General features: G+C 42.2%; 1 protein-coding gene across 1 annotated transcript in view; it reads right to left on the bottom strand.

Moving 5' to 3' along the window:
* Nucleotides 1-25,433, bottom strand: part of LOC104934738 (voltage-dependent T-type calcium channel subunit alpha-1I) — a 43,370-nt gene extending 17,937 nt beyond the window's left edge. Inside the window, exons 1-17 of the mRNA XM_027283588.1 lie at nucleotides 25,266-25,433; nucleotides 24,884-25,053; nucleotides 22,475-22,758; nucleotides 14,670-14,763; nucleotides 14,279-14,412; nucleotides 13,771-13,868; nucleotides 12,407-12,566; nucleotides 10,450-10,765; nucleotides 10,271-10,363; nucleotides 9,575-10,166; nucleotides 7,548-7,924; nucleotides 4,260-4,411; nucleotides 3,588-3,773; nucleotides 3,180-3,297; nucleotides 2,517-2,672; nucleotides 1,679-1,766; nucleotides 647-837 (exon numbers count right to left, since the gene is read on the bottom strand). Of these exons, the coding sequence (XP_027139389.1) occupies nucleotides 647-837; nucleotides 1,679-1,766; nucleotides 2,517-2,672; nucleotides 3,180-3,297; nucleotides 3,588-3,773; nucleotides 4,260-4,411; nucleotides 7,548-7,924; nucleotides 9,575-10,166; nucleotides 10,271-10,363; nucleotides 10,450-10,765; nucleotides 12,407-12,566; nucleotides 13,771-13,868; nucleotides 14,279-14,412; nucleotides 14,670-14,763; nucleotides 22,475-22,758; nucleotides 24,884-24,913 (3,069 nt within the window). The 5' untranslated portion in view covers nucleotides 24,914-25,053; nucleotides 25,266-25,433. The remainder of the gene's footprint in view (nucleotides 1-646; nucleotides 838-1,678; nucleotides 1,767-2,516; nucleotides 2,673-3,179; nucleotides 3,298-3,587; nucleotides 3,774-4,259; nucleotides 4,412-7,547; nucleotides 7,925-9,574; nucleotides 10,167-10,270; nucleotides 10,364-10,449; nucleotides 10,766-12,406; nucleotides 12,567-13,770; nucleotides 13,869-14,278; nucleotides 14,413-14,669; nucleotides 14,764-22,474; nucleotides 22,759-24,883; nucleotides 25,054-25,265) is intronic.
* Between the last annotated feature and the right edge of the window lie 834 nt (nucleotides 25,434-26,267).

Here is a 26,267-nt window from a genome sequence, read left to right as displayed (position 1 = left end):
GTGAGAACCACGCTGTGCTTATACGTGAAAAATGATGTACAGTGTATAACTGGCTTCAAAGAAAAACACATATGTATGCAACCGTAAGTAACACCGCAAATTAGTATAACCACCTGCGTTACAAATAGGAAAGACAACTCCACAGGGAAATTACAAACGACTTTAGCATTCACAGCAGCTAAAAAACACTACAAAGGTTAGGCTTACATGTCCCCATGAATCATGGGAGAAAGCGTGATCTTAATTCTGAGTGGGGGAAAAAAAAAAAATCAAACTCTGATTCTCATTTTTACCAGAATTGTGAAGCCAAAGCAACAGACCACAGCGCTCTAGTATGCATGCTAAAGTTACTCACAATGTTGGACTCTGAATCCAACGCGCAGTTATTCATTTTCAAGAGGCTGAAATATGCAGCCAACCAAAACAGACCATAATAGAGAGAACACAGACACTGACAGAAATGTGCCCACCAATTAACACAACGCAGTGATGGTTGAAAAGAGCAGCAGTCCATGTCATGTCTCCGTCTCCATGTCTCTGCACTGCACTGCTTACACTCTGAGTGCTTCTGTAAATCAACTTTATCACTGATAGTTAATGGGATGATATAATATGCTGTGGGTAAATGCGTGTGTCGAAGGCTCACCGGTGACCTCTGCTCAATGCTGTTCATGTCCGTGGAAGTGGCACTTGGCCGCCGTGATTGACCGGAGTATATGGTGGGCGTGGCTGCAGTGTGGGTGATGACCGGCAGAGGAGGAGGAGGAGGGAGGGGCATGGAGGCTTTTGGGTTCAGGAGGCCATTGGGGCTCAGCATCATGGCCTGGATCTTGAGCTCTGTGCACACAAACACAGACAGAAAAACATTTTTACGCTGTAGTTTTGCATCCGTTATAATCATGACCTCTGTGTCTACAATTGAAGACACAGAGGTCATGTCCACAGGTTTAGTTTTGTTTTGGAAATTTGAAGACCTGAAGTGCAGTTTATATCTTATAATTAAAAGGTCCATTGTGTGAAATTTAGTAGGTATTTCTTTGCAGGAATGAACTAAAATATTCATTAGTAAGTTTAAAGTAGTGTATAACTTGAGTATAATATAATTGTTGTGTGTGAGAGGGGTCCACCACGTTGAACTGTTTGAAACTCACAACCAAACTCTGATCTAGAAAATGCCCTTTGCTTTTTATGTGACAGACAGAGGTTTTCCTACACGCTTGCGAGAAGGTGCCACTAAATCCTACACACTGGACCTTTAAGGATACACACAGAGACAGTTAACAAGAATTTTGACATATTGCTGTTAGAAATTATAATATTTTAGGCCAAGACAAAAAAAAAGGAAAGAGTAGGTCAAAGTTGTACCAGGAAGCTGGTCTGTAAACTGTGATTGATGTTTAGACAGTTTTGGGAATAAATTTCCAATTTATTTTAGTTTTCTCTTCAAAACAAGTTTGATTAAAAACCTGTATGATCATCTGACTTCTTTTTAAAAATGTCGCTGCATTCCCAAATCTCAGTTAGCACAGTGAAGAAGTACAATGTTATTGTTACCAATAAGAAAAGTGAAGAAAACTACAACAACAAGACCCACGTTATAATAAACAAAAATGATCCTTAAAGCTTGGTAAGTGTGTATTTACATGTCTGGTTTTTAAGTTGATCGAACAGTTTGTACCTGCAGCGTACAGCTCTCTCAACTTCTCCTCATCCTCGTAGGAGAGCGACTGTCTCTCGTCATCTGTCTCAGATCTGTTGGCATCACCCTAAAAACACACACAGAAGTGGGATCACCACTATCATCATAATCTTCATCGTCATCGGCTTTCTTCCCTCACTGTCTGTTGACTGTCGTAAAAGTGAAAAATATACGAGCACGTCGAGTGGGAAAGACTGAGGGACAAAGAGTGGGGAGGCAGACGGACGGAGGGGTTCTCCAGTGCTCTCTAGTTGAGTTATGTTCATGGCTTTGGCAGCGATCTCCTGTAGTTACGCCAATAAAGCTTTACTGAATTTAATTAAAATTCACGCCAGAAAGATGGAGGCAGACAGCTTTGGCAAAGGGTATCTGTGTGTGTGTATGTGTGTGATGGGAAGAGAGCGAGAGAGAGCGAGAGAGAGGGAGAGAGAGAACAAGTGCTCTCTGATGCTGGAGATAAAAGATGAAAACTAAACAACAAAAGCTCACCAGCTGTGAATGGCAGGCGATATCAAACACATCCCTACCCTGGAGAGTATTGTGTGTGCGTGCACACGTGTGTCAGAATGAAAGACAGATAGAAATAAAAATGGGATAGAAAGAGAGAGAGAGTGAGGAAGGGAGAACAACTGAGAAAGAAAGAGTAAAAAAGTGTGATAGATAAAGAGAGAGGGGAGAAACCACACAGGCAGGATGGTAGAGATTATTCTCTTGTAAGCAGCTTTGGTATCATCAGCACAACAGAACTCAATTAGTCCCGTACTCTCTCTGCCTCATTCTCTAAGTAGCTCAAATAAAACTGCGTCTTTGCCCTTACTTCGGCTTGAAAGCCCTCAACCAAAATGGCTACAAGCAAGTTGAAGAGGACGTAGTTTCCAAAGGTCATGAGGGCTACAAAGTAGAGGGCAGCCAGCGGCGTGGTGGAGGCCATCCCGTTATAGAGCACCGCATTCCAGTCCTCCTGGGTGAGGATCTGCAGATGGGAGGAGACGCGGAGAGAGAAGTCAAGCGTTTGAGGGTAGGAGGACAATACGCTGTCAAACACAACAAAGGAGCAGAAACGCAACCTACATTGCTAATAGCTGCTGTCAGCAGAATAATAAGAGTGGATTCCGCCTTTAATATCTCATTGTCAGTTGAACAGTAATGATGCTCATCAGTGTTAAATGAGCTTCTGTGTAGTGCGCGTTTCATTACTCTTCCTCCCTGTCTGCTTGTGAAGCGTATCTTACCTGCCCACTGGGAGAGTTTTTATGTTTTGTTGAAAAAGTCGAGCACGAGCACTCCCAAATTGGAGCAAATGAAATAATGGAGAAGATCATCAGTACTAGTACTAGTGACAGCAGCAGCTGCTGCCTGTATCTTATCCCAATTAATTTTAAAATGACATTATGTTGATGGGGAAGTTCCTCTAAATTAAATGTCGCCGATGTATTTGTGTGCTCATGCTGGTCCGTATGTTTGTATTTGTGCGTCTAACCTGAAAAACTGTGACAGTCGCCCAGAGCAGAGAGTCAAAGTTTTTTCTATCAGGTAAAGTGTCTCCGCTGTCTTGTCGCAATCCAAATTTACAGCCAAACAGATGCATCCCCAAGATACTGCAACATAAACAAAAGCACACACACACACACACACACAAGGAGCAATGAGAAAATACATTACTTTCATTACATGGTAATTTAATATGGATGCTGTGCAACAAGATGCAGCAATGCTGCATTTGTAAAAAGGATGATGATACATGTGGTAATATGTCCTGTAACCGAGTAAGAAAATAGTCAGTAGTAATGATGATGATTTTTCTGAGGTATATTCAGCATAATTACAGCAGAAAAAGACAGTTTGGCGTGAGCCTGCGGCATCGCCTTTAAAGAAACAAAGAATATACCTGAATATGAATATAAAGAGCATCAGCAACATGCAGAACGTGGCCACATTGTCCATCGTCTTCATCAGCACCACCAGCTGCCTCCTCAGGGCGGGAAGGAACCGGACCAGCTTCAAAACTCTCAGCAGGCGGAAGGTACGCAGCACCGACAAGCCTCCCTCTGCCTCACCCACAATCTCCCACACACTAAAAACACACACCAATGACAAGCGTGAGTGTGAATGCAACGTTAAATTCACATTCAATTCAAAGGAATCAATATGTGCTCAACCCCAGGTGTGCCTCTTTTGAAGTCAGCATTAGTATCACCCACAAAAGCCTCCGTTCCAGGTCGGGAAAATGCTAAATCATTTTTTTTTTGTTACTTGTTGCAACTGAAACAGGAAGTGGGGCAATGTTGTTTACAACTTACCAGCCAATAAAGAAGGTGTGAGCGGTGTGCACTGGCACAGTAAACAAGCAAAGCCTTCAAGCACAGATACATAATTTAGCTTGTAGCACTACATAATTGAGTGAATACAGGGGCCCTGGACTAAAGAGTGCAATCCCATGGCTCCACTGCCAAAACCAGCATCACCGTGACAGTTTGGGAAACCTAACTGCAGTGCTGACTCACAGTGATGGCTTGCCAGTTAACGCACACAGAAAAACACCACCCCCCCGGAGCCCCACCTGATGATGACAATGACACTGTCGAAGCCGTTGTAGGGGTTCTTGATGTAGCCAAAGAGGCCAAGGGCCATGAGCTTCAGCAGCATCTCGAGACCGAACAGACTCGTGAACACCATGTTACTGATCTCCAAAATATCTGTCAGCTCCTGTGGCTGAAGAAACGCAGTGTTTGTGGAGAGAAAAGGGGGACAGATTGATGTACAGATATTGGACAGGCACACAGATAAATGAGCAAATAAACAGAGACAGACTGGCAGTGAGGAGAGCAGTAGAGTCAACATGTTAGCAATGCAAATCAAGCCTACGGTGAAGGTTTATGTGAATAAAGTCTGAGATATTGAGATGGAGAAGTTGCCCCAGGATGTGACTGCAGGTGTGTTTTTTTTACCCACAATCCTTTGGAGTGAAATGCATTTTTTATTATTAATACTGTTTATGTTATTGGAAGGAATATTTTGGAGCTCATCTAAAGGGCTGATTGATTCAGAGTGCAGTTTAAAAAAAAGTAAACAAAATAAATAAATAAGCATGTTTTTGACTAAAAATATATACGCTACTGCTCAAAATCACTTGATTATCTTCTTTCCTTCAATAATGTCTATTTTAACATTGATAATAAGAACATTGACATTGATAATGGTGTCATTCAGACACCAGTTGTATTATTTACATTTGAAATAGTTTTGGCTGTAAAGAATGTCATGATTAAAAGAAGCATAATACAGTTGTAACTGTTTCCAAAAAAAATGTTAAATTTTGAATTTTTTTTATAGTCCAGAAAAAATAAACCCTAGATCATTATCGATCCACAACAGTGGGCCCTAAATATTTTAAGAGCCTGTTTTTCTTTGGCTGCTAGCAGTCTACACAGTGCATAAATTAAACCAGGGGTGTCCAAACTTTTTTTAAAGAGGGCCAGATTTGACGATGTGAAGATGCCTGTGAGGCCAATACTAATACTGTTTTAAACACGAACAAATACCAATAAAGGTTACATACAAATGCACTGTTCTGTAATAATTTCGTTTTCATTCTGACAATTATCTTTTTTTTAATAAGTCAATCAGGCGTGAATAAATCTAAAAAAAACAGTTCTTCCTTTCTTTCACATCTAAAGTTAGATAACAAAGAATAAATTGTATGGAAAGTGTTAAACTTGCATAAAGTTGATACAAATCTGAACCTCATGTTCATTTTTAACATGACTTATTATGAGTAATGCAAAGTCTGTCAACATTTAAGTTTAAAACGTGTCACTCTTGCTCTTCTCCTTTTACAAAATCATTCAGAAAGTAATATTTTGTGTCACATCTACAGATATATAACAGCAGTTATGTCCTTAGAGGTTCAAATGCTTCGTTATGTCGACCAAAAAAGCCAAATCTTCCAGCCATACAGTATCTGACAATCCTAGCAGGCCATAAATAATTATGCTAATGAAGCTTCATGAAATCTGACCGCGGGCCGTACTTTGGACATCCCTGGTTTAATCCATGGTACTGTAAGTTCAGCAGAAGCAGTGCCAATAGTGCTATCCCTAGAGCAGTGTTTCTCAAACCTTTTATACCACCTCAACATTACATTAGACATTAAAATCAGACAGTTCACATGGGAGGCAGGTTTATTCCTGAAAGGAAGATTATTTACTGTTCAAGAACCAGATTTCATTTGATGTTAAAGTGGTCTTCTCTTTCTTATATCAAGCCACGATTGAGTTTTTGAACCATTCATTTTTGCTCCGCTTACTACTTCATGTAACATTTTAACTGATCATGAAACTATGTGCGCACTACATGAATAAATCCGTCAGGCTGATATTGAAATAAGACATTTTAGGAAATGCAAAACTTAATTTAAATTACAGCTGAGTGATCCCGGGTTTCATTTTACTCAAAATGGTTCGATATGTTTCAAAGATTAGTACCACTACAGGAAAGTCAAGCACCACAGTTTGAGAACCAGTGCCCTAGAGTAATCAACCATTTCTATTTTGATGTTAGAAGGATAGCTTTGCAAAAACAACACGCCTGTTAATTCCATCTTGTTATTGTACACTCGACACTGAAACAGGAACCTGTACCTATTTAAATCTGCACAGACTTTGATACTCAGTTTCCAATTTCTTCTACCGGTGACTAATGATTTCTTATGTTCTACTGTTGCTCAGAGGGATCTCTGTCTCTTCCTGCCCTTTCAATCACCGGTCTGAACCATTGTACAGAAAACATAACCTTCTTTTAAAAAAAACCCCACAAAGGACTTTCTCCAACCTAAAAGCATAAAAGACCATTCAGAGACACAGAGTGGTCCTCTCAGCCATCTGACTGCACCGAATCAAGCTTCTGCGCCAGGCCATTACAAACTTTCTGAGCGGTTCTGAACAGATAAAAGAGTTACACCAGGGCACTTCTTTATTGCAGTGAATGCAAGCAGTCATTTCTCCCAGCTCATCAAACCAACAACACAGTGTAAACAAGTACTGTAGCTATGTCTCTGAAGCTATGCTCAGTAACCCGTGCCTAACTTATTCTCTGATTTGTTTGTTGTAATAAATTCTTACTCTTAAAAAAAAAAAAAAAAAAGTCTCTGAGGAGCTTCAACTAACCGTTCACTAACATGAAGCTGTATGGCTCTTTATTTGTACTAAGAAGTTTTTACATGACAGTAGATGTCTCTGGCACCGAGAAAATTTTTTTTCATATATTACTATATTCATTTATACATTTTTATTGTTGGTTTTGTCTCTTCAGAGAGAAAAAAGGATAAAATAGTGCTGGCCTGATCCTTAAATATCAGTCATTCAAAAAGTTAAGGATCTGTCATATTGTTCAGGAAATGGGCCACATGAAATCTTCCCCCTTGTACTGCCGACTATCCCTGCCTTCCAGCCAATCACAGTGTCAGATCTGTCCTCCTCCTCCTCTTCCATTCGCTCTCCTTCTCCTCTCTCCCTCTGCCTCATCTCCCCACCGCTGCTCTCTCTCTCTCTCTCCTGTCCCAGGGTCACGCTTTAATTAACACTTCAGGTCTTATGAGTTTCTCCATCTCCTGATACACGCGTGCGCACACCCACACACACATATACACACACACTTTGCGATCCCATATGCTCGGTGCTGTAAGTGTTGATTGGAGGGTAAGTTCATTGACTTCACCACACACAGTGATTAGCACATCCATTTTCAATCAAACTCTAGTTACACACAAGCTGCAAAAAGGCACGCACATAGCTATGAACACACAAATATGCAGCCTCTTACACGAACACACACACGCGCATAAACATACCTGTTCATGGTACTCTATGCCCATTGACAGTGTGTTAATAAGGATGGCAATCATGATTCCTCTGTTGAAGTATCTGCTCCCAACAATGAGATCCAGTTTAGTTTGGAGTCCCGCCCAGCAACGCCCGTACAGCTTTTTCTTCGGCTCAGGCACCTGTGCTTCACCATGACATGGGCTGCTACAGTGGCATGGGCTGTTACTATGACACGGGCTGTTGCCATGGCATGAGTTGCTGTACCCATGAAGCTGGTCTTCAGTCTGCTCATTAACATGTTCGCTGTCACTAATTTGGTTGTAGTAGATGCAGTACGGGCATACTGAGGACTCTCCTGGCACTTCACCTGGCAACGGTAACGCAGAATGCCCGGCACACCCACCTGCACAGACAGATGGAGATGGTTACAAAGACACAGGGCGCATAAAGTCATACATGTGCATAGTAAATAGTTGATTCTGTGCGTTGCACATCTTGTCATTCAATATATTCTCTGCTCGGTAAAGGAGAGGACCTTCATTTCATTTCTGGGAGAAAAAAATTCAATAACGTGGAAGCTACTGTGCAGTTGGGATGCTTTTGTGCAGAGGGTTAGATCTTTTATTAGAACAGGGATGTTTGTGCCTGTATGTGTGTCTGTGTGTGTGTCTGTGTGTGTGTGTTGGTGGGAAGGGGCGTGGAGTGAAGCGGGAGTAAGATTTCAGCAGAATTCATTAGCCAGCAGCTCAGGAGGACTGCTCCATTGACATAACAACAAACACTAATCTACCACGAGCAGTTCACTTGTCATCACAATTACAACAAATTCATGTTTCACTGGAGACTGATGTAGTAAATCCAATCAAGTCGTTCTGTGGTGTGTGTGTCTATTGATAATGTGAGCTAGGAAAGGAAACTTTGTTGCAGATGGATCTGCACTGCATACGCAAAAAAAAGAAAAAACACTTATCTTTGAGCTGTGATTTTCAGAGTTTTGGCCCAGGATCCCTCGTGCATGTGACAGCATACTGAATCATTTCTACTCAGTTTTTGGTGTATTGAAGAATCTCAGCTACTAAATTTAGAATTTATTAATGAATTATACTCAAATGTCTTTTCTCTGTACTTAACCAATTTTAAATATCAAAGTCAGTTTACCTATCACGACTGAAAACAGCTGTATGTCTTCTGTGAGTGGAGGAGCTTTGTACAGTCTGATGATGGCATCAGAGTTATTTCGGATTAGGTTTGTAGACGACAAATCTTTAATGGTAAGCCTGCGTTACCAGCTGGGAGGTGTGGAGTTTGCAGGTGTTTTTGGAGCATGATCCAAAGTCAAGTTTTCTCATCTACTCTTTTAAACCCTCGACATCTGGGAAATCAACACTTTAATCCTCAAGGACCCAATGGGAGCTATCTTTGACATTTTTTGTTTGTCTCTGACAAGACATGCTGCTGTTATTTTTTGTTTGTTTTTTAAGTGTTTCTATAATGCACAGATGAGGAACAGAACCTGCATGTGGCACGGTGTGTGTGCTTTTTTTGTTTCATACATTATATCCCTTATTCTCCATCTTTGTGGTTTAGAATCACCATGGGACTACAATACCCCGTGTGTTATCTTATATAAGGGATACACAGATGTGTTGCCTTGGGGCTAATTGCATGAATGTATAAACACATCACAGTGTTCTCGCATTCAATTTGCCTTGTACTGATCAAGGTCTGTGACCGTCGATGAATTAAAAACATTGTGTAGATTATAGCAAATGAAAGCTTTTCTTCTTTCTTGTAATACTTTGAGCACCAAAAGAGAAATTAAATTCAGGTCTAGATTCTATTCAGGGTAAATGGAAAAAGACGTTCCATTGTAACCCTCAAAGATCATTTATTATTTATTTTATTTACTAACACAAACACAATCTGGTAACGCTGCTAGAATACAGGCCCAATGTTGGTCTCTGTCAACAGCCTCCAGCCCTGTAAGGCCCAGGTTGACAAGCTATGACCTTGGGGAGCATTCACACTCATACACACACCCCTTCGTTCTCACCATGCTCCACCACTAGCTGTGGCAGTCTGTTGATGGTCTCCGTGGCAACCGGCCTCTTCTGGTCGCGGCCCTTTGCATCCAAGTAAGTGAGGAGAGGCGATATGAAGGGATAATTAAAACCATTCCCTCCATTGCTGACAGCCGGCTCAGACTGAAGCTGATGATGCTGGTGATGATGCTGGTGATGATGCTGGTGATGTTGATGATAAAGCTGATGAAGGTGTGAAAGATCGTTGGGAACGTGGCCCGAGTGCCGGTGGGCAAGTCCGTTCATTTCCCCAACACCACCAGCTCTGGCGGCTCCACCCCCTCTGTCTTTCCGGCACAGGTACATGCAGTCAAAGTGCGTGCTTGTCTGAGCGTAGCCGCGGGACAGTCGTCGCCAGGCCTTGCGGCCGAGGTGCGCCAGGTAGCGGATGATCTCCTCGTAGCAGCTGCCTGGTTGGCTGTCACTGGCGATCGTGGAAGCTGATTGGTGGAGCTGGCGGGCACGCTGCTCCGATTTCATTAAGGCGTGTTCTCTCTGCTTTGTTTCAGAAAACTGGGTTGCTATGACAACCAGGCACAGGTTGATCATGAAGAAAGAGCCCACCTGATTGTGACAGCACAAGTGTTACACGCTGCACAGTACAATGCAAGTTTTCATGAGTGTGTGGCTGTGTGTGTGTGTGTGTGTGTGTGTGTGTGTGTACTTACTATAATGAGGAAGATGAAGTAGATGAAGTTGTAGAAAGAGTGTGCATCCATAACATAGTACATGATGTCTACCCAACCTTCTAGAGTAATTACCTGTTTGAAAGAGCAAAAGTAATCACAGTAAAGTGTGATATATTATTAAAGATGTATCCCTGTCTATAAACACTTTAAATCTTTACCTGAAAAATGGCAATCCATGCATATCCAATGTTATCAAAGTTAATAGCTCCTTTGTGCGGGTTTACTTCCCCAGCCCGACACTCATTGTAAAACTGGTACCAGTTTACACATGGCACTGGTTCATCCACTCGAGGTCCAGGTATTTCTGGACGGGCCTCCTCGGCACCCAGGAAGCAGGATGTCCCAGCTACGCGGCGGCGAGGCACATCGGAGCACCGAAGCATCCCGTTCTCTCTTTCCGTTGAGCAGATGAAGGGGTGGTCATCGGTGCCATCTGGCCGATAGTAGCCACTCAAGAAGGAAATGTTGTATCTCCTGGAGAAGAAGAGGGGGAGTGAGAAAATATTTAATTTTCATATTAATTACACAAGCATAAACATATGCTGTGTAATATGCTGACTGTCAACATATCCACTAAGAAGACCAAAACCAACGATGCATGAGTCTGTTTCTCAGAACTTTTCAACCTCTTTTTCTTATCTGTGGCACACAGCCCTAAACCCATTCAGGCCTTGTGAACATTTAAATCTTAAAAATGGGTCACAAAAATATAGATATAGTTTTATTAGTCCAAAAACAGCTGGACAGTGTAGTTTGTAGCATCGTTACTCAGACAGTAACTATTCTGTTTGTTTGGGGCTATTTTCAGGTGTGGATTAATAGACTTTTGGCATGCTGGTGGGTACTTACAACAACAGTGGACATGTTAATTTAAATGAAGGAATCTGTGACCCAGTGCAACAATGTGGCTCACTAATGTATTTTTAATAGTTTGGAGCTGTATGGCATAGAAATACACTGTATCAGGCTTCAGCTACATGGCATACTTGTTAGTCATATGAATTCATTGGCTTTGATGCTTTTATTGGATATAAAAATGTAGAATATTAAATGCAAACAGTGTGTTTCTGGACAATTTCAGTGAAGGTTCGGCCAATTTTTAAGAAGATAAATCATTTTATCCACATTCTGTACAAAAGGTCTTTTTTTCTGGGCAAAAAAACAGAAAGGCGCGGTAAGAAATACACAAGGGTGATAAAGGGGGAAACAGAGAGAGATATACAGATGAAGGGAAAAGAAGAAAGGAGAGAGGGAGGGTGCAAAGGAAAGATAAGCAATCAATCATCTGTGGTGTAGAGAGAGGTCACAGAGGAGCGGTGCTCCTTCACTTCTTATTAGGAAAGGTCATTTTGTTGTTTATGTAGCAGAAGAAAATCTAAATTTCTAAAACCGAGAGAAGGATTTGTTAGCTAATGTGACCACATGTAATTAAGGAAAGAGCCACTTCCTTTCCTGATACATGTTAGAAATGACTCCTTGAGATACAAATGTAAATACTTTTGTCAGCACTGATGCCTCTGTCTTTGTCTTTTTTGACATGTAGTCATTATAAACTGTTTTAGTCTATGCTTCTGTGACTATTCCTCGATAGTAACCCCAATACCTCTGTCAGGGATTATTATCTAAGACGGAAAAGGCTGAGTAGATGTGGGGCCAGGTGGTGATGTTATCCCATGTTATGTGATATGATATGATGGTGTTTGTGAACATGTGAGTGGGAGCAAGAGTGAGAGTGATGGTGCAACAGTGTCAGTTAGACAGTGATCGAGCATGACATGAAGGATCATGTAGGAGAAAACGGGGCCGACACTGCAACTCTAAAGGTTTGTCAGCTGCTAAGAGCCCCTGAATAACATCACACAAGATTCACTTAGCCTTGTTAATCCCTTGATTTGTGATCTCTAACGCTGAAAGTCCAGCAGGAAACACATTTTTTTTCCCTCCCAGACAGAGCTGATTAGAGAACAAACAAGATCAGACTATCTGTGATATTGATCCCTTCTTAGAAATAATAGCTGCGTGAAAGAAGCTAATCAGTGTTGAGCAAACTTCTGAGAGTAATGAGGTCAGTCCTTCCCAATGTTATGACATCTGCCGGTTACTATAGTAACTCACATCTTGACATCCTCTCCCATGAAACAGCGGTTCCTCAGCAGCCCCGCCCACAGCTGCACACCAACGATGCCAAAGATGAAGAAGACAAAGAAGCACAGTGCCAGCACGTTGCCCAGCATGGGAAGTGTGTCTAGGAGGAGGGTCACCAGGATACGCATACCTACCAACACACACACACACAGAAACACACACATACGGCACAAACACCATAAGCAACTGCGCACTAGACACTGCAGACTAGAAATGTCAGTGACAGGAAATGTTGGCTAGACAGAAGAAATCTCTTGTACTCTGCACAAAACTGGAGCAGTGCAATTAATTAAAAGGCAAATAATTCGAGTTCAAACACTGATAATTGGCCTCCACTCTGCTGTGCTGAAGAGAGCAAATACAAAACCTGACCGCTTCTAGACTTGGCTACTTCAAATGCTCTCCAATTTTATGAGAACTCAGTCCGACTTGTGCCAAGGTTACACAGTGTAGTAAAGTTGGCTGGCCAGTTTTGTGCATTGAGCTGTTAAGAACAACAGGAGCATCACAATGATTTCATGACTTTGTTCACAGTGCCCTGATTTGTTTACACATGCGTATATCAAAAGGAAAGATGCTGCTGTTAATAGATGAGCAGCTTGAGAAATTAAAGAAATGAAGTGGAATTTACAGTGCAGTCAGAGGGTACAAGGACAGTGACACATTTTTCATTGTCTTGGCTGTGACTAATGAGCTTGCTGACTTTCAGCTGAGGTAATGTGTTTCCACATCAGATGAACAGCAAAGGAATTGCATGCAATTTCATACATGTTCCACCAATTATAGGCGACAGAAACTTGGTTGGATGAGTTAACGTAACCTGAAAGAAGTCTTGGACAGTCATCATATTTAAAATTTTGTTCAGTCAGTGGCTTTGTGAAGTCTACGACCCACAGACCTCAGCAGAGATTTTCCTGCTGATGCTCTGCTAGGCCTGTACAGCAGTCATCTTCCCTTCTTGCTTTTTGCCTTCAGTCTTGTCTTCAGCAAGCCAATCACACAATGAGTTGGACTGCAGGTCAGCAACTTGTCCTGTCAAGAACGTTATACGGTTAGACCGTAAAAATCCCCTTAGTTGCCTTCACTCTTCTCTCTTTACAATCCTTGACCTGCTGCATTGTCCTAAAGACAGGAGAGTCCTATACTGTTCACCCAAATTGGATGGGAACACACTTTAAAACTCTTAAAAGTTTAAAGTCAGCACTTTAACCTCACAGGCACTGTTTAATTTAAAATCCAATGTGCTTGAGCGCAGAGCCAAAACAATGAAAAATCGTAATACTTTCTGAGTGGAGAGTGTGTTAGACGATAGAGGAGAAAGGAGAAAAACTCACTGGGAACTCTGTTGATGGCTCGTAGTGGGCGGAGAACCCGGACAGTCCTGATAGCTGATAGGCTGACATTGTGTCCATCAAGCGAGTACTCCAGCATTCTGTGGGGAGGGAAAGCCAACGCTGTGTCACTGGCATTCCAGATCAGCCTGACCTTGGCAAAACCTGAACATCTACAGGGAATCCAGCAGAACGCAGTGCACTGTCGCTGGGACACATAGCCTTTTAACTACCAATCACCGAGGTCTCTGTCTCTCAGGGACCGAATGATGCCATTGTCATTCTACAGAGCTGTCACACACACACACACATACACACGCAAACACACACACACTTCCGTCTGAACACGTCTAAACACGCGCACACACACGCTTGACATTTAACTGGCATTAAACAAGTGTCTAAGCTTTACACAAAACACACACATACACACACACTTTTGGCTCGTATTTAATGTCAGATGTGCGCATGTACATGTGCATGCGGGTGTGTGCATCTGTCAAACACTCACCCCACTATAACAATGAAGAAGTCCAATCTGTTCCATGTGTCGCCTAGGTAACCGCTCTGACCTATGACCCCAAGAGCCACCATCTTCACCACCATTTCCCCGGCAAAAAACACAAAGATCCCATCATCCAGAGCCTAGGTGCGCACACACACACACACACACACACACACACACACACACACACACACACACACACACACACACACACATGCACGCACACAAACCCAGAGGATTAGTGTAACTGATTAAGTGGGGAAAAAAAATTAAAGCAAAACTTTTCAGACCCTTGATAATAAAGTCTCACAGCTGAACATAATTAGTTTATAATTTCAGATTGTGTGTGTGTGTGTGTGTGTGTCTGTGTGTGTGTGTGTGCGTGTGTGTGCTTTACCTGCAGCAGGAAGGAGGTGTGGCCACAGGGCTGGAACATCCCTAGAGTCACACAGTTCAGCAGGATGGCCAAAATGCTCACACGCTCAAACCATGTAGCACAAGGTTAAGGGTCAACACCACGACAGAGTTTGAACATTGATTACAATAACATCAATATTAGCACATATTAGCACATTTCATTAGCAAATTTGTCAGCCAATAAAGAAGAACAAGAAGCAAATTAGGTTGCTGCTTGCGCGTCCTGCTTCAGCTCCACCGCATGTCCTCCTTTGAATTTTCTGGCTTTAGTACCTGACAGGATGTTGGACAGTTGTAAACCCAAATCCAGGCTGTAAAATGTACCATCAGAAACCAATATGTGATAGTAGCTCCATGTTTTTCTATTACATTCAACTGGAATTACAGATGGGTGACAATTTAAAGAAAAAAACAACATAATAAAATCCATCAGTAAGGTCTTGGTCCACCACAAGCTGCCTGTACTGTAATGATAAGCATCATTGTTCCAAAATATTTTCCCTCATTTGGTGATTTGATGATGGCAGTGAAGAGAGCTGGCTCACTCATCAAGCTCTGGTGACTGTGAAGAACATAGGAAATGATTCAGAAAGCTTGTTCCCTGTGTTAAATCATTTGCATGTGTATTGTTTCTCTGGTCATTTATTCAGGGATTTCTTTGGATTTGTCGCCCATCTGTATCTAGCCAATGGTAATATCTTCAACAACCCAGAGGAAACCCTGAGCAAACTGACAGGTGTGCAACATAGTAAGACTTTTGAATACCATAAAATTGATATATTTGATGCTACATTGACGTGTAATCGGGTGAATGATGCCTCTGTCATTCCCACTCTGCATGCTGTACATCCTGTTTCTGCACAACGTAATTTTGTGATCATCCATGAGAAGTACGTAAAGCTTTACTGCACTGAGTCACACATCATCAACTATTTCAGTTTGGTGAAACTGGATCATATTTTATGAAGAAAATGTTCCTTTGCTTTCCCCCCTGATTCCCTATCATTCAGCCGCTCCGCCTCAACTTTGGGTGTTATTTACAGAGTTTCCTGATGGACAGTAAGTAAACTGCTGTACAGGTGTTAATAAGCTGGGCTTCTTGCTGTTAGACTAGTAAGTAATATTGGCTGGTTGCTACGTCTTGTGTTGTTGCACTTGCTTGATGTCGACTTGCTAGTTTTTGACCATATTTACAGCTGCGGTATTACATTATTAAAAGTCCAGCCGTGTTTATTCCGCAGTGTGGAAAACATTACCGAAGTGAAGTTACAAATATCTTTCTGAGCACACACACAACTCTTGTGTGAATTTTGTGCCTCGCAGCTTGTAAAATTGCATTTGCAACCACAGAACTGAATGTACTAACCCTCCCAAAAAATTATGAGGGTAGAAACTTGCGATAATAAGCTTAAATATATAAACTTGTTACTTCTGACAGGACATTTTGACGTGTTTAATATTTACAAGTACAAAAGCAAGACAGCTACCATGAAATAGTCGGAGACATTTGATGTCGGTTTAAGTGTAAACTTGTGTACGGTGTGTGTTTGTGCACCTGTGTTGCTTGCTAGCTGTCAAGCTGGAAGATGGAGCGCGGCTCAGATGTGAAAAGTAGGGAGGCTTAAAGGGGAAAATAGTCTGAAGTAGAAAGTTAAGAGAAAGATTGTGTTGGCTTCGTGCAAACACTGACATGCACATACACACACTCGCATTTGTGCGCAAATGTGAAAACTGCTGAATGGATGACAGGGATGTATTCAAGAGCCAAGGACGCATACATAACAAAAGCCTGGAGCATGCACATGGACACATACACATAGACACATGGGCGCGCAGACACACCGCTCACACACCGAGTCCCCTTCCCGGACACTTTGCTCTCAAGAGGGCGGAAAAATTAATGAGAGTACAATCCTTTATCACCCTTGAGACAGAAAGAGAGAGAGAGAGGGAGAGAGAGAGAGAAAGAGAGAGAGGGGGTAATCCAGTGTCCTCCCTTTGCTGCGGTTGCCATGGGAACTCCCATCTCACCGTGGGAACTGACTTCTGAGTTTCACAATCCGCTTGCATCCTGTCTGGTCTGGAACACAATTAATACACGCACGCAAACACACGTACACATGTGCACGCAACAGAAAGCGATGTCCTTCAGCGCAGCTTCTGCTGTAGCATCCCTCATTTCCTCAACGCTGAGGAGGGTCGCTTTAATCTTGCTCCATCCGTATGAATTATAGCAGCTTAAATAACTCTGTGTGTCCATAAAATACACTCTCTCTCTCACACACACACACACACACACACACACCGGCACATGGACACACATGCATGCATAGTTAAACAAGGGACAGGGCAGGGTCAAGGTGTGAGTGATGGATGAGATGGGAGTATTTCCATGGTTGGCCCATCATTCAACATCAGTGTTGAAACACAGGGGGAACGTCCTCTCCTCTGTCTCTCGGTTTTACTCTCTCCATTGCTTTTCCTTTATCTCCCCTTCCTCACACTCAACCTTTCCCTCTATCATCTCTCATTTTCCTCTACATTTTCCCCCCTCTCTTTGGCCCAATTATTTTTCTCTTTGCTCCACTCCCTCTGCTCTCTGTCTCCCCATTTTCTTTTATATAGTGCTGTATAATTTCCAATCTTCATTCAGTCTCATTTCTTGCATTTATTTATTTTTCTGCCTCTCTCGTGCACATACACTTTCCTTTCTCTCCGAACTGCATTTAGCTTGGCACCCTTCCCCGTGCTTTTCTACAATCATCACATATGACTGCCCTTGGGTAGGAGCTTTAGTCTCCCTGTCAGAAACTTGAGTCTCGGCCAACAGATAAACTACAACTACACTTAATAATTAACATTGTCAGAGAGATGGAGAGGGAGACGTAATACATGGATACAGTAAGAGAGAGGTGGTGGTGAAAAAAGAGGGGGGCAAGAGACGAAGGCAATTAGAGATAAGGTGAAGAAAAATGGCTTAGTAAGAGAAGAACACAGTCGTGCGAGGATAAGAGAGGTTAGGACCCGGAAGAATCGAGCTTTTAAGTATAAACAACTAAAAATGTTACATCACCCCCATGCTTTATCTTTTCCCCTAATTGTCTCATCCTCTCATCTTCTCATTCTTCATCCCTCTCCAAGATCCACCGCCTCCCCCTCTCCTCCAGCTCCTCATGTCCCATGCTCTCCCCCTCATGAACTCTCTCTCCTCGAGTGCCAGCACAGGTAATAAAGGTCAGGCAGACATTATAAATCAAATCAGATCACATCACCCTGATCTTTCTGGCATCATCCTACACTCTTGGCTCGGACTCACACACACTACGACCAGCGTGCGGGAACATTTTCATAATGCAACGTTCATTATCTTAAAAGGATCATACCATATCCCCATGGCATGATCCTTTTAAGTTAACACAGGCTGCCTGGACACATGGAGAATGGGGACAGATTTTCTTCATGCATATTTAAAAGGGTTTTAGATTTTCCAGTGTGGTACCACTCTGTCATATCACACCCTTTAGAAAAGGTTAAAGTTGTTACGTACAATTTATACAGTGAGTTACAAATCACTACAAAGAATACATTCTGGGTTTCCAGGTTGTAAAAATATCTGTGGCTGGTGTAAAATCTTCCTCCAGCATGATATTTGCTTTGTCTTATGTTTATCAGGAAGACGTCTCCAGTGGATCACTGGACCCTTCTGGAAAATGAGAATGTGGATGAATGTGGATCACAAATTCCTAACATTTATAACTGTAGACCTTCTGACTTTTTACAAAGTGAGAAACCTGTACGTTCTTATCATGGCTTCTTAACTAAAAGATGGTACATTTTTATTAGCCTGCATGTATGGAGATGCCTTTCGGTTGGGTGATTGGTTTACATATTGGTTGTACTCCTAAATGGATTAACTGCCAGGGGATTTCCCATGATGCACCAAGCTTTCATTTGTATAGTGTATAAATTCATGTCCCGTTAATGCATGTTACTAGCTTCACCCCTGGAGTTTCTGTGCTTTCTCGTCACGAAGGTTACCATTCTGGTTGTGCCTCCTCCTTGACATCCACTGAAAACACTATTAAAATCATCTTTATTACTACTAGTAGTCATCTTTCTATTATTATGTATAACTGCAGGACTCATTATTATTGTTGCTGTGTATCTTTGTTCTCTCTCGTGCTATCTTTCCTCCTCCTCCTCCTCCTCTCTCCTCTCTGAACTAAAACAGCACATTCTGCTTCGAGCTTTCTGCTTCGTAAAAGTAGATTTTCCTTGCCAATGTCCTCAAGTGCTTGGTCGTGGTGGGAATTGTTGGGTCTCTGTAAATAATCATCTAAACAGTACGGACTAGACCTGCTTTATATGTATAATGTTATGACATAACTTCCCCACTAGAACTCAGTTATTACCTAGTTATTACTCAGCTATTGGTATAATATAAATAAAACTGAACTGATTGAGAAATTAGTACCAATATCCATGGTGCCCAAAGCATGAATCCTAATAACTTTGGTGATCCTCTGACTTTTTACTAGCATCATCATGAAGTTCACCTTAGTGGTTCAATTTAAAAGTATCCCCTTTACTATCCCAAATATAGAATGTCCTGATGGCCGAATGCTTGGGGAGCATGCCACATGGTTGTGATAACCCTGGTTGTCAAGGACCTGTGTTGCATGTTTTGCACTTCCCTTTCACCTTGTTTCCTGACTGCCACTCTACTCTATCCAATAAAGGTGAAAAAAACAAACAAACAAAAAAACAGATGGTGTACCCTGTACATCTGTTCTTGCATTATGTAGCTTTGCCCTCCGGGTATGATCACCCACGAGAATTAAGTAATTCTTTACAGTACTAAGTCACACATCACCAATTATTTCACTGATCTTGGTAAAACTGATGTTGATGAGCAAACAAGAAGCCGAAAAAGAGTAAATCTGGGACTAACTTTTAGCTTTCAGATTACACTTTCATATTTTCAGATTGTTTTTTTATGTTCGACACAGACACAAAATCAGATGGTTAGGATTTTAAAAAATGACTCGCATTTATAATTGGAAACCTGATTTTAGAAGATGATGACCTGCATATTAAGTGCAGTTAGAAGTGGTTAGAAGCACTAAAAAAGTCAGTTTTTCTATTAGCATCCTTGTAAATTTAATAAGAAAAAATAATGCTAGAGGTCTGATCTATAATGCATCCTTTAAACCCATTAATTACAAACTATAAACCCTTTAAAGGGTGCTGTACTAAAAAGTGCTATTGATCTAAAAAATATGTGGTCTGGGTGTGAATCCTCCTGTGAACTATTGTGTATGAATGAGCAACCTGTTCACTACTTTCGTCATGCTCTTTGCTGCTTGAACACACACTCTGGAATCCAAACACACAGATTTGATTAAGCAAAACTTAGTTCAGCTCAAAGAGTGTGTGCGTGCGTGCGTGCATGCGTGTGTGTGTGGAAAAGAGTGTCTGGAACGAAGGTGGGCCGGGTTAAGTTACTGTCAGGTTGTCCTCTGGCTCCACCCCCTACGAGTGTGACAGGTGGTAACCATGGAAACACTTGCTGGAATCATGTCAATTGGCTGAAATAATTCTGACAGCTCACCCTGCTTTGAGTAAGACCTCCTCCAAGCTATCGTCGCTCCCCCCCTCTCACACACACACAAACACACAACTCAACCCAATTAAGAGACAGTTTAGAACAAGGAAACGAGTGATGAATAAATAGGACAGTATGGGACTGATATTGAGTAAAGAGGGTTGAAAGAGAGACGAAAAGAGATAAAGAGCAGAAGAAGAAAGGCAGGCATAGTAAGACACTTGTATAGGAGTGACAGATACAGCTTTTCTCATCTTTAAACAAAAGGAAATGCTTTGAATGTTTCATGCACTGCTGAATAAGTTATGTCCTGTGTGTGTGTGGTGTATCTATGTGTGTGAATGTATGTGTGTGCTTTGCCCCCACACCTCCCAACATGTGTGTGTGTGTGTGTCATATATGTTACACTTTAAAGGAACGCGATGACTGCCACATGGAAAGCTCAGCACTTCACAAAGTAGGCACCTTGTTCCACACTTACGAATAAATCTAACGTCTCTTCCCAACGAAATAAAAAGAAATCAGCGTGGCTCGGAAGAGAATGTTATATAATAGCAAAAGCCAATCTTGTTGTTGTTCCAAATAAAATTGCTCGATGTGCTGTAGGGCGGAGAGATGTACAGTATGCTGTAAACATGGCACAAAGGATGGTGACTGTGTTTCTAAGGGGGAGGAAATGGAAGGAAGGGAGATAGGAAATTAATTTGTAATATGTACTGAGTGCAAAAAAAAAAAAGGCAGAAAGGGAGGAGGGCTCACCTCAGGAAAAATGGGACTTACAGCTCTTGGGGACTGCCCCCCCTCCCAGTGCGCTCGCATTAATGTCCCTGTCGAACAACGTCCACCCACATTACTTCCCCCGCAGATCACTCACAGTAACACACAAACACAGGCAAACACACACGCTTGTCAGTGCAAAGTATGGAAGTACATCTGTATAAACATAAAAACGTGACAGGAGCCATACTGTATGGACATGCACTGTTAGCAAGACAGACAAGACACGCAAACGCACACAAAAACAAACAAATACTGCAATCGGAAGTAACCGGGTCGTCGGGGCAGAGCTACGCTGTTGCCAAGCAACCAGGTGATTCCTCTAAAGAGCCTCTCCGTGGGAGATTCCCTCGTTTGTGTGAGGGCATTCACTTGCTCGCGTGTGTGTGTGTGTGCGTGCGTGCAAGCTCAGATGTGTGTGCGTATGATCGTGAGTGTATGTTTGTAAGTGTGTCCAGTAAGTTAGTGCTGACACAGTGAGTGTACAATGTTCTGGGATGCGACCATGGTAACAGGACAGCAGGCTACAGAGGAGCTTGGTTCATGGCATTTGTAGTTTTTTTTTTTTTTTCCTTTTTCTCTTGGTGTACATTTTATTTATTCAGCAATTATGTATTTATATTTTATAGAGTACACAGAGTGCTGACGATGCCAAATACCGGCAGACCTTCACAGACAAGCATACGACAGGCACTCGCAAGCGCACACACACACACAGGCAGACACACATAGTCATAAGTGCTGGAAAATATTCAATTTGGAAAGCTGTGACAAATCCCTGAGGTGTTGCTGACGTTTATGCATGCTTCGGAGTATTCATAGCTTCTCACACACACACATGCTGCAGCACTGATAACTACACACTAACACCTTCATGTCTACAGCAGAAGTGAACAGAGGTTGAGATAGAGAGTGAGAGACGGGGTGGGGAATGGGATGTGAGACAATGAAGACAGAAAAAGAGCGAGGTTCGGGAGGTGACGTGAGTTTTCACTATTTGTGACTCCTTGTGCGGTATAAGTGGAGGCCAGTAACAATGGTACTGACAGGCGACTGTAACCCTGGAGATTCATTAGGGCTTGTCACTATGGAAACCTCCAATCAGGGAAAAATGTTGGCCATCTTTTCCAACAGCTAATGGGTCCAAGGAAATACCTGAGGTCTTTCAAACACACACGCACACACACGCACACACACAGGCATGCACGATACCGACCTTCTTCCTGTCTCCCTTGTGTTTAAACGTTAAGTAAACATCTAGGCGCTAGGTGCCTTGTAGTTACAACGGCTTTGAGAAAGTACAGAGCCGAAATACAAACAGACAATGTCTCTCTCAAATTATAAACTGAAACACACACACACATGGTCAGTGCTTCAGGTGCACTCCCGGCAGTGAAGGATATGGATGGCAGACAGCTCGAAGGCACCAGGAGCGGGGTGGGCTGGTTTGGGTCAGTGCCAAGAGAACCACTGGTGCTAGAGAGGGATACGGCAACTCTTCCTTTTCCTCCTCCTCCTCCTCCTCCTCCTCCTCCCCATCCTGCTCCCTCTCCTCTCCCTCAACTGAAACATGCACCTTCTCCCCCTCCTCCTCCTCATCCCCTTCCTCCTGCGTTGGTCCTCTGTGCTGCTCATGCAGGTCTGGCTCCTGGGTGCCCGTCATGGCCGTGCTGTGAACAGCCTGAACCTAAAAAGAGGGCGCGGGGGGGGCACCGAGAGACTGTTCAAGACACGGGAACATATGGATGCATGTGCACATATCTGTGTGAATGTGTGTGTGTGTATGTCTCTGCTTTGCTGTGCCTGCAGCACAACTGCGCCGACTGTCAAGCCTGCCACCCTGACCACGAGACCCTTTACCCTCTAAGTAAAGCAGCATGAAAAAAAAAATCCTTCTCTGTTTTTCTCAGAGACAATGAGCGTCCTTCGGGAGACGAAACACAGCGAGCAAGCGGTCCTGTGCAGAGAACATAAATCGAAATAAATTCAAACAGAATGAACTAATAGACATGAGCAAAGGTGCTACACAGAGTCAGTACAGACAAGAGGAAGCACTTAAGACATTATAATCCTACAGCTGTGCAATTCAGCGATGACAACAGGCCATTACTGCTGATGTTTTTAATCCAGACTGGCTTTAAACAATCTGGACATATAGAGAGAAAGTAGCTTAGACTGCTTTTTCATATTGCTATGAAGAGAATAAAGTATGGGGTTTGATACTGACATTGTCAGTTCTTTGATGTTTTTTTTTTTCATTTACAATACATTTCCACTCACGATGGTTAGTGTAAGCTGTATATAATTTTCCCTTGAGCTATAATTTAAGATAAAATCTCATGAAAACGCAGTGATATTGTCAAGCTACAGCAGCCTGTGCTTAAGTCTTATGAGCACTGACTTGAATTTCTTGAACCATTGGAATATCATGTAGGAACTGTCAAATTGAATGATAATCTCAGTTTAAATTAAGAGCGTGATCACAAGAGCGGATTCATTTCCTGGCTTCGGAATTCATTTTTTAAATCTCGTCACATTTTACGCTTTATTGGGCAGTATGCAGTGGAGTTTGGCAAGAAAGGATGGGAGTTGGAGCATGTACTGTCACGAGTACACGGCAAACGCTCCTCGCTGATCCACCCTGTGCTAATCGATCCCCTGAGATTCTGGCAAATTTATTTGAGAAGCTAGAGCTGGATTAATTGGAAAACAAACATGGAGATGAATTAATAGAAGTCTGGACCAACCATGAGTCCACGCAGGGATTTATAATGTGCCTACAGTGTGAGAGGACAACAGGAGAGCTGGAATGCAAGTAGAAAAGAGTGTATCTGTGTGTGTGTGTGTGTGTGTGCGTTTGATGAAAATAATGAGATGAGAATCTGCCAGTATCCTCCGTTCCGTGTGTTTTCATCATGGGCACATAGCCTGGACTGTGTGAGGAGTCCAGGGCTGCACAGTTTAAGGCTTTTTGTTGTGATTCAATAGTAGCTGTTGGGCGGACATCAATTAACCATTGAAGAGAAAGAAAAGCTATTATTCAGCACAGTTAAAAAGCTGCTGGTGAATCCTTTCAAAACATTTAAAGCACTTATTATGAGCCTGCCTATGCCATGAGGAAATTAAATCATCCTACTGAATCTCAATCAGTCACCAGAAGGAAATATATTCATATCTCTATAGGACAACTGAAACCCATTAAGCTTTATATTCACACTGCGCACTCATCATAAATGCATAAATGGGCCAAAATATTTACAAGGGATTTACATCAGCTTCATGCTCAATAAAACCAGAGCAAACAACAAATATGCACAACATTTCCTTTTGACTCTCAGTGTTACACAGTCACACACATCCTTCTAAAGGCCAACCAGTATCATATACCGACGACATCCATGAGGCTATAGCATTTCCCAGCTTTACTCTGGAGCACTCACACGAAAAACAGTCTAATTAACCCTATAATAAACTGTAAATGACATAAACATCACTAAATAAGTCTTAATATTTTGTGATATTGAGCCAATATGATGTAAAAGAGCCTATATAGGCCAAACATAAAGTATGATGAGGTCAGTAACTTATTATACAGTACCACAGACACTTTATAACTGCCTATGAATATATTTATTTTTTCCATTTTTGTGGAAGACACACCGCCATTGACAAAGAGCGACATCACAGGGTCTGGACATTTTTCTTTTGTGCCACGGACATTCATTCAGCGCAGTGCCCGGGACAAGAGAGCAAAATAAAAAAAAGTACATTACTGCACAAAAAAAACATAAAACTTTGTCTGCTGGCCTTACCGGGGAGCAGCGTCCATCCACTAGCGTCATTCACTCCGGGTCCGCTGTGCGCCCTAAGCTCCCGGAGCCCTGGTGCTCCATCTGAGAGCAGCCCGTTGGTCCTGCGCCTCCTCCCCTCCTTCCGATATCCAAACTCAGTCCGTCAGTCGGGAGGGATGCAAAAGAGAAGACTAAAAACGAGAGAGGAAATGTGACGCAGAAGTTTTAATAACCGGGAAAAGTAAAAGTTAAATAAGGACCAAGCGGCTTCCCCGTGCGTCTGTGTCCCCCTCAGCCGCTGGACACGCTCTGCGGTTTCAGGTGCCGGAGTTCAGGCGCACCGGGGAGAGGGAGAGCCGCGTAAAGCTCGCCAGAGAGAGGACCGGACTTACTGGGAGTTTACCTTCAAAATAAGACAGACTAGTCCCGGAAGCTACACTCACAATATACCTTAATCCTCCGGAAAAACTATGTCAAATATCAGTTACACACACTTATCTTGTAGGCTGGAGTTAGTCACGTACTGCACACACACCTCACAGCCGAGTTTGTAGCTACTATCAAGTCTATGAAGCGTTTCTCTTTGAATACAGTGGTGTACCTCTTTTATTTTGACTTTTCTCTTAGCTTTCATTTAATAATAAAAAAATATATATATATAATAAACATAATTTAGCAAATTACTCGGAGTAAATAAAAAACAAGCAGTTAGGAGCAGTGCACTTTGTTTCCTTGGCAACCAGAAGATCAGACTAAACATTGTTACATCACATTATTTAGCATCCATAAACAGCAATTTAGTAGGTAAATTATCTAATTATTATAATTCTGACCTTTTTATTTTTGATTGTTTAAAATCCTAAAATTACCTCTTGCATTTTATTTTTCTCACAGCTTCTATCCAGTGTGGACCAGTCCCATCTTACAGGCTTATGGTGAGTGAATTTGCCCTAATGTAGCACACTATCGTCGCCAATAAGAGTTTTATTTTGAAATTTTTAACTGGAGAACTTTATTCTTAATATTGGATAACTTGACACTGATGGAGCAAGTCAGAGCATGTGACTTATCCCCCTCTCCTCCTCCTCCTCACTCACAGTACACCCCATCCCAATATTCCTCTTTCTTTCTGTCTCTGCCTGGTTGTCTCACCAGGGTCCAGTGTGTGTGTGTGTGTGTGTGTGTGTGTGTGTGTGTGTGTGTGGGCGGAGGGTGCTGCTGTCATATGAGAGATGATGCTCCACAGTCACACTCAGCAGGAATGTCGATTCACTAAACCCAAAGGTGTGGCAGAGCAGAACACAGCACCTTTTAATCAGCTTAAATGCTACATGAGGTTTCAGAGGACAAAACATAAAAACATATCATATCCAAAATAATAATAAAAACAAAAACAAAGGTTATG

The sequence above is a fragment of the Larimichthys crocea genome, chromosome X (genome assembly GCF_000972845.2).
Source record: "Larimichthys crocea isolate SSNF chromosome X, L_crocea_2.0, whole genome shotgun sequence".
Taxonomy (NCBI): Eukaryota; Metazoa; Chordata; class Actinopteri; family Sciaenidae; genus Larimichthys; species Larimichthys crocea.
Note: the sequence above shows the minus strand (reverse complement) of the source record. Positions and strands in the feature narration are given on the sequence as shown.